Source organism: Haplochromis burtoni, unplaced genomic scaffold, assembly GCF_018398535.1.
Source record: "Haplochromis burtoni strain Fernald_Lab_line unplaced genomic scaffold, NCSU_Asbu1 Contig_47, whole genome shotgun sequence".
NCBI lineage: Eukaryota > Metazoa > Chordata > Actinopteri > Cichliformes > Cichlidae > Haplochromis > Haplochromis burtoni.
Genome location: NW_024582408.1, coordinates 177,314 through 189,554, shown reverse-complemented (window position 1 = coordinate 189,554; position 12,241 = coordinate 177,314). Strand labels below are relative to the sequence as shown.

Sequence of the window (12,241 nt, the reverse complement as noted above, 5' to 3'; positions counted from 1 at the left end):
TGGTTTATGTCCATCAGTATCTTGCTATATTAGTCAGTTCCCATTTGTGTGCCTCTGCATATTAATGTCCTCATTGTAGCAACTAAAATAAAGTGAAAATACATACAAGAATGTACGGGTCTTCGATCCAGGGCCAGAGCTTGCATCCACACAGCTGCAACACCTGCATAAATAAAATACTTTTGATTGTTTTCAAGTTTCCTCTGTCATTAGTTAATTCACTGTACTTATCAGTCCAATTATTGGCACGTGTTAAGTTAGGAAAACTTGTAACAACTGATGTATATATGTCCTCACATTTCTGAGTGAAACTCGCATTTGCTTCAGTTTCCTTCCCAACATGCGCAGGCGCGTCACCGTGTCGCGAGGGAGAGAGAGAGAGAGAAGAGAGAGAGGGGCACTCACTGGAGCTCGTGCACGTGATACCGTCAGGCTAGCTTGTTGTCAAAAACGAGAACAGTTTTAGCAAGTTTCAGGTATCGCTGCCTTTTTCTTTTGGCCGTGAAATCCCACTTTAAGGGCTCGGCTGATGCTTTTCCCCACTGTTACCCCTAGAGGACCTTAAAGGGGCGAACGGTAAGTGCTCCAGCTTTCTTCAATAACCGTTTAATTAATGTTCAGGCTTTCATTCATAATAAATAACTCGGTTTTCCTGCTCTCCCAGGGATAAATAAACAGTTTAGTATTCTTTGGTGAATGCTTAGCTTATTTTCTTTCCAGGGTTTGTTGTTCAAGCTACCATAGCGGCACTTTGTCGCCATGGAGACGGAGCGTGAACGCGCAGAGGAACTTCCAGCTCAGGGCTTGTCTTTAGGTTCAGGGAAAGGTTATCTTAAAGTTAATTACTTATAATTTATTTGTAAATATATTTATATATATAGTCTTCCACAGAAGACTAAACAAAACCAAAAACTCTACTTTAGTACTTTCCTGGTTCCATCTGCACTTCTGATAGCGGTTTTGTCTGCTTTTAGGCTACTTCAGTATACTCTTAAGGTATGTCTTACAGATTACTTACCTTTAATCCTGCGGTTTACAATTACTTCATCAAATTTCACTTTAGATTGCAGGTTTTTGTTCTGTTGTTTGCGATTCATCTGATAGGTCTAGCTACTAGGTGTGTACAGTTAAAGATTGGACACACAAAATGAATAGTCTAATAAAATATGATGAAGCGTTAACGATAATCTAGTTAAAGCTGATCATTTAGCTGAGCAGAAACAATTAGTGTGAATTTTGTAATTTAACAACAATTATAGTTTAGCTAATTAGGTGGCTTAAAATTAGTTCCTCTTAAGTTTTTCTTTTCTCCATTTAGTTTTTTTATGTATAAGTGAAAGTGTTTCAGTTTATCAGCATGGGCCAGTTTTCATGGGAATCATTGATTTTATTCTGATGTTTTTATTAATTCACCAATTAACCGATTCATTTATAAAATAACAGGGATCTTAATTTATAATAACAATAATCCAGTAAGGAGGATCCTTGTGCTGTGGTAATTACTGCTTTTGCTGTTGATGCTTTACATTTTGTCTCCATACTTTTACTGAAGTGAGACTGAATACAGGGCTTTAGGGTGATTTTGCATTGCTTCTTTTACACCTACTGTTCATTTTAAGGTAACATGTACCTCTGGGTATCCATTAGTGATACACCCTGTATCTATACATATAATGACATTATTTAATCATCAGTGGACTTTCTTGACACATGTCAGTTAGGCCTATATGGCCTCTACAGAGACGAAACATGAGATCTGCAGCCCCTTGATGCCCCGGCGCAACGCTTTGAGGAAAACGTGTGCAGAGATAGTAAATGAGGTCAGACAGTCCCTACGAGTTCAGTCCACTCATCGGCCATTTACTCCCAGAGATGGACATAGACAACTTTTTGGGAGCGCATCTATTCGTGACAACAGACCACCTTCTGCTTTTAGGTTAGTCAGAAATGGCACTTCTGTGAAGATCTAAAATAAACTGTGGTTCCGATGAAAGTAATCATTTGTTTTTGTTGGGGTCTTTTTTTACTCTGTAGCCTTCATGCTCAAAGTTTTGATGCTTCAGACTCCAGGCCAGGTTCAGGGACTCGCCTCTCTCCTTTGGATCATGTATGTTCTTATCACACATAAACACACAATATGCATTGTAGTCTAAGAAGGAAGGTTATCCCAGAATAAGGGTCAATTTTCAGTATGTACACTTCTAATCTTCAGTGGATAAATAAACTTGTAAAGCAAAGCAATAAATTGGATAATAGGCCAGTACACCTCTGTGCACCAGCTAAATATGCTAAATATGCTAATTAAATAGCATTTAAGTTTTAAAAAACAAATGCAAAGGAAGCAATAAATGCAATGAAATTTCTCTGCTTATAAAAGTGCTGATGTCTCAAGTGAATTTTTCCTCTGGCTAATACTCAGCACTTGATGTTTGTGCTTTGCCAGAAGCCAACGTTTTCAGTCCCCTGTGATGCTGACAATCCATTCAAAGCCTTACCCAAACCTCCTACTAGCCCAGTGAAACCGCGTAGGGGGCTGGCAGGGGCAGGAGTACGAGCACGCCTCCTCAGACCTGGATCTCTCACCAGGTTACCGCCTTTAGAAGGACACCGAAATGGTAAAGAAGAGGGGAAAAGATGTTAATGAAGCTCAAGTTACGGTACAAGAGATCGCAGTAAAAAAAAAAAAAAAAAGCACCCTTACTGTGCTTACTATGAAATGCTAGTAACCCGGTTTATTAGGAACTGTTTAATATGTACAAGATAAATAGAAAAACAACAACAACACATCATTCATTTTCCTCCGTGTCCTGCATAGACACGAGTGCTGAAGCAGTTTTCTGAAAGGGGAATGAATGGAGCCATTCACATGCTGACATTTTACCTGATTTACATTCTCTGTGGTGGGGCTTGGTAAAAAGCATAATATACGCCTGCTGTTTTGAGTGGAAAATGACTACTCACTCTCAAACCTTTCCGTACAAAACTGCTCAGCTATTTAGAGCAGTAAAACAGATAATGGAGAGTGACTAAGCCCTTTATCTGTATACATTTACTGTATATGTGCACTGTGTTAATGTGTATGAATAGGGACTTGTACTTTTACCTAATGAAGGAAATAGAAACGTTGCTATAAATAACTTCTTGCCACATCTTTTCCACGTGTTCAGTGAAAGAGCCACTGAATGCAGGCCCAGGACAAAAGCAGCTGTCAGCTAAGCAACTTTCCAGTACAGACCACACCGCAGGTTACAGTGGTCCTGTCAAACCCGGCCCTCACACAACAGCAAGTGAAAGGTACGCTTTCTGTTCTTCTGTTTCACTTGGAAGAAACATTATGTCCTTCGCTCTCCACCCTTCCACCCTCCCCATCTTTAACAGTAATGACAGTTCGACAATGAGTTTAAGATTTATTGACATGCAAGGGTGCAGGGGTAGTCATTACTACACTGAGCTGATTGGGCCTCCCTTTTTTTTGCTTTTTGTCAAATCCTTCTCCCTCTCCTCCTTGCTTTGTTTCCTCTCTTCCTTATATTGTCTTTGGGTTGTGGTTCATAAGTAAACCAGACTACTGGGCAGAGGATCAAAGCAGCAAATACGTCAGTAAAGCTCATATGAGTATAGTTGTTTATTTTGTACCTAAATGTCCATCCCTGTAACTGTCAGTACATGTCTTTTAAATTCTACAAGGACTAACTTTATCAGTATTTTTATTTTGCTGTAGGATTTTTTGTATTTTACTTTTTTAAAAATTGTGATCTCTTGGAGAATACTTCTTCTGTTTGCAGAAAAATGTAAATGAGGCAATAAGTCAAAAGTCGGGACTATTACTTTTAAACTTGTCGTGAACTTAGTCCGAAGTAAAAGGATTTTAAAACGTCTACTTGACCCACGGCCAACCATTGTTCATATGTTCAACTGTAGCCGAATAGCTGAAGTCAGTTAGACCAGCAGTGGGGTCACTAACAAATAGATAGAATGAATTCTTTAACTTCAGGCACGCGACCCCTTTTAAACCCTCATAAAATCACTGTACACCATATCTTGGTCGAGTTGAGCTTCTTCTTCCCATCGAAACTGTCTCTATCTGTCATTACTAGCAAATGTCAGCTTTTACATTTCCATAGTGCACAGAGGCTAAAAGCTCTGCTTTTTTTTGCCGACCTCATCAGCTGTGTGTCAGCACGAGGGGCATAACTCTGACCGTGAGGTCGGGGGCTGTCGTTACAATCCATTTGCCTATCGATTGGGTGGGGCAGTTGAAGGGGGGTGAGCAGACCATAAAACACTTTTACAGGAAATCTGGGCCATGGCCTCAAGCTCAACCTCCTACCTAATACCAAGTTAACATGCTATGTTTGTATAACTTGTTGCTGACAAAGAGAAGTCCCAAGTGAGAAAACCGGGGTCATGTTATTATTACACAAAATGGGCTTGAAGACTTCCCCTTTTTGATTCTTTCTAGGTCAGAGTTTTTAAAGCACAGTTCTTTAGTGTTGCAAGGAACTACATAAAAGAGACATTAGACAGAGGAGAACAATGAAAAATCACATAGAGCCAAGGCAGAAGCACACTGCAAGTGGAAATGGACGCAGCTGGACAGATTAATATGATGAGTTGGATGAGATATAAAGATAGGGGAGATTAGACATCCACTAGGTTCTTTTTCTCCAATAAGCCAGAGCTCTATAGCTCCAAATGGCTCTCTATTAGATTTGGGTGCCCATCTGGGCAAGACTGGCAGCAGCGTGTATTGTGACTGCAGTGCACTGGCCAGGCCTAAGACAGGGATGAGGTCATGTCTCCGAGAATGCCGAATCACACAAAGAGGCCTTATTATCGGGCTCTTAATCCTATCATACAGAGCTAAAGCCCCCTGACATTCACTGTAGCATACCCTAGCCAGCACTCCCTACTCCATATGCCCCATGTGCCAGATTTTAACATTCATCAAATCACCAAGGTGAGTGTGCTATATTATAATGCCCCAAAACTGTATATTAATCAAAGAGCATCAAACAAGTTTCTTCTGAGGATTCTTCATTGAAATGAGAAGATAATATCTGCCAAATCTCATATCTGTCACTTGTATGTAAAAGTTCAAAGAAATAACAAATCCTGAGAGTTAGCCTGTGATATTACAGAAGCTTCAGTCCTTGTTTTTGTCTTCTACAGGAGTGGTTACACCTTTCAATGTTTTTAAAGCTATTCCCTCTTTACATATTTGTGTGCTTTTTGCAGTAAATCTTTACAGTTACAGAAAGTCATTAGGTATTAATTGGTCAAAAGAAACGGCACCTGTCATGTAATATAGAATATACTGGAGCACTGAGTCATTATCTTTGAGTGTGGGTGGAACAGTGCAGAGTTTAAATGCAGACACTCAGATCAGAGTGACATGCAAGGGCGAGCCACAACACATAACACAGCATGACACTTGGGCGTGTTTTTGGGAGCACATTACGGTTATTGCAGAACAAATTGTAAGGTTTTGGAGACGGCTCGCAGTGACAAATCATGAACACCTTTAACCAGACTGCCCACAAAGCTGAGATCTTAGTTCCTGTCTGTTGGGGATTGCAGTTGTGCATCCTGCAAAGCAGCACACCTCTAGACAAACAAACAAAATTAAAATTAAAAAGTGGCCACACAGAAACTTTCGGATACACACATATCTGCATGGGTGCAAATGTACATGCACAGACACACAAATACAGTGAAGCAGCGGAGCCTATACACGTTTCAATCACTGTTGCAACAGTGACACCCAGTGCTTGTTGATGAAAATAGACCTTACGTTTTGTTCACAGGGTGTAAAATCAGCAAAACATAAATAAATAATAACAATAAATATATTTTATTTTTTAAGAGCCAGAGCCCCTAGAGCCTCTTCATTTTAACTCTTATTTGTGTATTTTCCTAAACCCCATATAGTCAGGCTCTTTGTGTGTTTTTCAGAATAGTGCAGAGTGATGTGGACTCAGCAGTAAGACCCAAAGACTGCAAAGAAGATAGCACAACAGGTTTGTTCACATCCACTAAATGAAGCTCACTGTCTTGTTTTGTATGGTGTTGTGCATAATAAACACAAATGGTACATTTTGAACAGCGTGTAAAAGTAGAAATGTACTTGGTTTCACTCAGGCACAACGTAGAGCAAAATTAGTACAAACAGATCTAAATATGAAATCTCTCTGTTTACTCTTGAGCCCAGAAAGGTTTCACGTGCAAAAGAAATAAACTTTGATTGGGGTGTTGTTGCTAAGGGCGCAAGTTTTACCATGACAGGCAGTCAGCCAATAGGTTAGAGAAGTTTTGGTTCGTGCAGCCGCAGCTTCCTGCATCACACCAAGCAAGGGTTATGCAAATATTCAGCAAAAAAAAAACCAAAACAGGCACACTGTGTGCAAGAGATTGCACAAGTTAACGTGCACAAGCTCACATGCCCACATGCCAACAAATCAGAGGAAGTCTAGCTGTGGATGGTGACCTTTTCACTGTGGCATCAAACTTCCTGCTGTTATATTTTAAGACTGTGAACTTGTGAACTGTGGTTGTCGCTTTTGTTTTCTGAGGTGGTAATTGGCTAACTGCAATTCTCTCTGCACATTTCAGAGCCAGAGCGTGGAGACAACAAGGGCAACAAAGAGGAGGATGCAGAGTCACTGATGTGGAATAATGTGATCATTCCTCTCCTTCAGAAACTAGAGAGTGCGGCTGCAGGTATTGTGGCCAGTGTAATAAAGAAACCCCCGAAACACGGTCCAAATATAGAACATTCAAATGCATTCAAATCATCAAAATATTATATATAATCCTTTGGGCCTAAATGTTTCCAGAGCCAATCTAAAGTGGATTGTGGTTAAGGCACTTATTTTTATCTTTTTATTTGTGCTAACCTTCTCATATTCATACCTATTTCCTGTGTTTCAAGAGCACTTTTTATTTACAGCCAGCAGGCTAAAAAATAGATTTTTCAACACTGGCAGATAGTCATGCATAGAGTCTCACAAAATGAAAAAGTACTGTCATTTTAGCTGCCAAAGAAAGAAAGAGTAATGTTATGCTTGGCATTCATACAGAATTGTCTTGCCTGCAACTGGAGTCTGACAGCCGTAAAATTAAATCTATGGCTGTAAATATTTTAACATTTTACAAATTTAATGGAAAATTCATTTGGAAGATAAATATTAAATATTTATTGTACCAAGGGCCTTCTGGTGCATGCATAAAACACCTTTCAGATTCAGAAAGAGATATTGCTGTGAAGTGCTGAGTGTTAGACTGGGTCTAACCTTTTTTAGACATGGCCAGGCCCTGCTATTTATGCTGGGAAAACATTTATTTTACCTCGAAAACAAGGAAAAACTCCACCCTTTCTCTTCCTCCGCTAAAGAGCACAGCTGCCTGTCGTTGAATTGTTCCCCTGCATATTACCAATGAAATCCAAAGCTGCTTCTTGGAAGAGGAAGGAAAATGTTCATTTTCTGCTGACCAAAGGATTATTGATTCGCAACCACACACGAACAGGAGAGCCTGTGTAATGTACAATATGAAAGACACAAAAACATCTCTGATCTATATTTGTGCAAATACATGTTTGCCCTTATTGTGAGTTTTGCACATGCTGTCCTAAACTTGACTTTGTTTTTTTGAAATGTGTGTGCTCTGCCTGCAATGCAAGGTGGTTCCGAGGGCTCGGTTGACCGCCTGTGTGATTTGTGTGACCGCCTCCACGGCACGTTGGCAGAGGCGGACATGCTCGGTCGGCGCTGTAAGAAGAGGTCAGGGATACTTCGAACGCTGTTCCGACTCATTGACCTCAACTATGCCCAGCTCAACATGCACATTGCCCAGCTGTGCCTTGCTGTGAGTCATCTGTGAGTTTGCAAGGTTGTCTGCGGGGGTGTGTGCATGCCAGCATGTCTCCTACTTATCTCTGTCACAAAGCACCCCCACTATTTTATACAAAAAATTATGTGAATTCTTTTGTATTTTTCTCCCCAGCTGTGCGTCAGTGGAAACAACCTGCTCAACATCTGTAAACTCATCTTCCAGATCAGCCGCACTGAAAGCAACGACATCCTCTTCCAGAACAACTCACTCATTGGTCAGGATGGAACAGTAGACAACATAGTGGTTATCTATTCTGTAACTCTGGTCTGAAGTTTTGTGAACAAATACGACTGCATGTCTTATACAGTAAATGCATGAATCTCCATAGGGATGATAACATCAAATGTTTTCTGTGTCTAGATTCATTGCTGAGGATGCTAAGCAACGAACATGTGTCTGCATCTGGAGAAGCAATCCTATATTGTGTTGGAACTTTGAAATTTCTCTCTGGAAACACTGAAATCCTCAGAATATTGCTGGATAAAAACTTCATATGTGTGGCACAGAAACTCATCCAGAAACTCTGCATTGTAGAAGAAACCAACCTCCCCATAGCAGGCCACATCCTCGTACAGGTACCAATTAAAAAGCATCAAATTTTTGTTCCATATATATTTCTCCTTAAAACTAAGATGTTAAACCATATCAGTAAAAAATGTACCAGTTTATTGACTGATGCAGATTTTTCCACTATCAAATGTTTTGGTTAATGTCTGGTATTTAAGGTGCCCCATGAGAATAAAACAGTAATATTCTGGCAGCTGGGGCACCAAAATAATACCAGAAAATAACAGAAAATAACTTTTCCATGAAAATACAGTTATTTTCAGTAATGACAATACAGTTTGTTGCCCTAATTTTACATGGGATTTTGCCTTTTTCAAGTGCTTTTAAACATTAAATTAGGAACAATTTAATGTGACTAAACAATGAAATTACCTATAAACAAGGTCAATGAATGCGGCAATATGAATAATAACACTTAAATGTACAGAAATATACATTTAACAGTTGGTTTAAATAATAATGGATTGCATTCATATAGCGCTTTATGAGACCCTCAAAGCGCTTTACAATTCCACTTTATAATTCCCCTCTGGCCATCACCAGTAGGCGGTTGGTGAAGTGTCTTGCCCAAGGGCAGAACGGCCGAGAGTGTCCGAGCCGGGGCTCGAACCGGCAACCTTCTGATTACAAGGCGAACTGCCAACTCGTGAGTGACTCGTGTGTAAAAAAAGTTTATACGAATCATTTTATGTATTTTTCCATAGCATTACATTTAAATCTAACAGTTCAATCTTTCAAATAACGGACAAATATTTGTGAAATTATAATGCATTTGTGACTGTATCTAAATATGCATATGTACAGACAGATACATTTAAAAAACAAGAAAATTATGTTTTATTACATTTACAGTGATTTTACGTTAATTTACATTTGAAATGTAAAAAAACAGTCTATTTATGTAAATTTCATGATATTCTAGAAGAACGGTACAACACTGTAAAATACACAGTGAAATACTTTTATATTACAATTTTTTTTACAGTGTATTCTGTGCTGCACAAGTAACAGCTTGCTTGACTGCACTGAAAATTATTGCTGCCAACCACAGAAACTGGCCCAAGTAAACAAACTGTCAACCCGTTCTTCATTTCATATCTAACATGACTCATTGATGAAGGCGAAATAAGCACACGATGACTTTCAGGGTAGTTTCGGTACTGCTGTTTACTTGACTGTTTCCCTCTTATCATAGAATGATTTATTTTCGCACTTCAGTTCAACTCTTAAGTAAAGACCGTAGGATGTTCTTTGGAAAACCCCAACAAACAAATGACCCTCTTTGAGCGAGTACTTAGTGACGGTGGGAATGAAAAACTCCCTTTTAACAGGAAAAACCTCCTGCAGCGCAAGGAGGTTTTTTCTGCTGTGGCCATCTGCTGTGGCCGGTTGGGGGGATGGAGTGAAAAGAAGTGAGTGGAGAGGAAGTGCTCAGTGCATTGCAGGAAATCCTGTCCTGTCCTGAAGTCCTGTGATCTTACTCTCGTTGCAGTGTTTTGGATCAATTGAAGGCTTGTCGCTGAACTTTCAGAACAGCCTGATCATTATGAATTACAATAGTCCAATCCAAAAGTAGTGTTAGTTAGTGTTTCAGCTTCACTCACTCTGAAGCAGGATGTTTCTAATTTTAGAGATATTGCACAGATCAAAGAAAACAGTTGTTCAGTGTGTGCAGTGAAGGATATCCTGATCAGCAGTGGGCAGTTTCCATTTGCTATGTTGTACACCATGATGAACAGGCCAGCGTCAAAAGCTCTGGCCTTATTACAAACCATTAATGTACTAGGTGTATTTTTCTTTGCTAAGCTACACTGGACCCTTTTCTGTCTTTTCACCCCTGTAGCTGACAACGATCCTGAGGAATCTTGCCGACCTCTCTGATTCCCGTCCACTGTTTGTTTCATTCTCCATACTACCAGCGCTTTGCCAAGTGCTGCAGCAACACTGTGAAGATCAGGATGTCTGCATGAACATTTCCAGAATTTACAGGTATTGAACTTGCTTACCTAAATCATGCTTACTACATACACAGGGGTGGAGCCTCAGGAAAGTACATAGATTTTTAGGACATATGATAAAAAAAAAACATGCTCATGGGTGGAGTTAAAGTCATTGGTCACTTCATTAAGTGCATCTGTCCAGCTGCTTGTTAACATAAATATCGAATCAATCACATGACAGCAACTCAGTGTCTTAATTATATATACCTCCTTAAATGCACAATGTCACAAAGCTCAAAGCATCAAAATATGTTCTTGAACAAGCAAAGTGTACCTAATAAAGTGTCTAGTGAGTGGATATACACTGTATATAATGGTAACTGCAAATCTACTTTGGAATAAATGGTCTGTGATATTTTGACAACCTTTTGAAAGGTCGTAGAGGATAATACAGACTGAGTACTCTCTGATCTTCATACCAACGCCAAACTGAAGCAATCAAGCACAATTTGCGCCCCCATCTTTCTCTTTCTGTAACCCCAGCCTCATCAGTTTATCAATATGTGATAAGAGTAATTCATGAAGTCTAAAATAAACAAAATTAGCTTTTTAAAAATGTGTTTTCTCGTGATAATGAAAATAATCAGCTCAGATCTATCAATGCATTTTCCATGTTGATTTAATGTCACCATATTTAGTCACCCTAGCAGGGCAGTGAGTTGAGTGGAGTGGTCTATGGTATTTTTTGTCCCCTCTCACCCTCAGTAAACTTTCTTCATATTCTGAGTGCCGCCTCGCTCTGGCTCAGACCCCCGACTGCTACCAGCTATTTTTAGAGCTGTTGAGCAAACATCACCAAAAACAGGTGAGTCCACAAGCCTCCTCTGTGTTCTTGTGTGTGCTTGAGACTTTTCAGAATTAAAGAGAGGTGTTCTTCTTGTTTGTAAGCATGTCTGTGTGCTTTTTTTTACACTAAGTTACTTATGCATCTTTACTGGACTGTTTACTTGTTTTATATGAATTGTTTATTACTATAAAAATTTATCCTCTGCTGTGTGTTTGATTAGATATTTAATAAACCAGATGAGTATGCAAAAAGACATGAAAATGGAGGAGAGAAGAAAAGATTGAATAGGCACAGCAGAAGAAGTGATACAGAAGTGGAAGGGAAGCTAGACTAGGGAAGGAAGGAAGAGAATATGGAGGGAAGAGGAGAGGATGAATGTAGGACTTTGGCAACTAGACTCGACTCACAAGTGCTTCTCATTTCATTTGGAATAAACTGACACCCACAGATACAAACACACACGCATAAACATAAACACACTCGATAGCAAAACATGTAATAAACATCCTGGGACACCACGTCCCGTCCTCATATCAGTTTCGGTACACGTTAATGGGAGACACGAGTGCGCTCTCACCTGCTCTGCAGGGTGTGACGTAGTTGTTTTCCATAAGCGTGGTAACTCATTGACAAAATATTGTGTAATCGCAGTCAAACCAACTACACAACTCTAAACTCTGAGTGACACAGGTGCTCGTGCTGCATGACAGGAGAGGCTTGCTTTCCTGTAGGTGGTGTCACACACAATCAGCCTCCTTCTGCTCAGGATAGTCGAATATAAATGTACTAATCAAACATTGCTGATAGAGAATCAGGTGATTAGAATAAAGATTAGTGGTCTTTATTAAAAAAGCCAAACCTTTACAGTGTCAGTTTAGACAGTTCAACAGATCCTGCTGGTCTCTAAGAAATAAAAAGGCAATAATAAAAATGCACTAAGCATGAAATGTAAGCAGATTCATTGATACAAAGCCGGTAACCCCAGGAAGTAGTT

General features: G+C 39.6%; 1 protein-coding gene across 4 annotated transcripts in view; it reads left to right on the top strand.

The window, feature by feature from the left end:
- The first annotated feature begins 379 nt into the window (after positions 1-379).
- The window catches only part of armc2 (armadillo repeat containing 2), a 37,734-nt gene continuing 25,872 nt past the window's right edge, over positions 380-12,241 (top strand). For 3 of the 4 annotated variants that reach the window (XR_315752.3, XM_014333377.2, XM_042220327.1), the window contains exons 1-12: positions 380-576; positions 1,718-1,936; positions 2,035-2,107; positions 2,444-2,615; positions 3,168-3,294; positions 5,956-6,020; positions 6,613-6,720; positions 7,682-7,866; positions 8,005-8,107; positions 8,254-8,468; positions 10,304-10,449; positions 11,166-11,265. Coding sequence is in view for 3 of the 4 variants with exons in the window: in XM_014333377.2 (XP_014188863.1) it covers positions 1,728-1,936; positions 2,035-2,107; positions 2,444-2,615; positions 3,168-3,294; positions 5,956-6,020; positions 6,613-6,720; positions 7,682-7,866; positions 8,005-8,107; positions 8,254-8,468; positions 10,304-10,449; positions 11,166-11,265 (1,503 nt within the window). In the remaining variant the exon portion in view is untranslated. The remainder of the gene's footprint in view (positions 577-1,717; positions 1,937-2,034; positions 2,108-2,443; positions 2,616-3,167; positions 3,295-5,955; positions 6,021-6,612; positions 6,721-7,681; positions 7,867-8,004; positions 8,108-8,253; positions 8,469-10,303; positions 10,450-11,165; positions 11,266-12,241) is intronic. The other variant, XM_005921652.3, reaches the window with a different exon arrangement.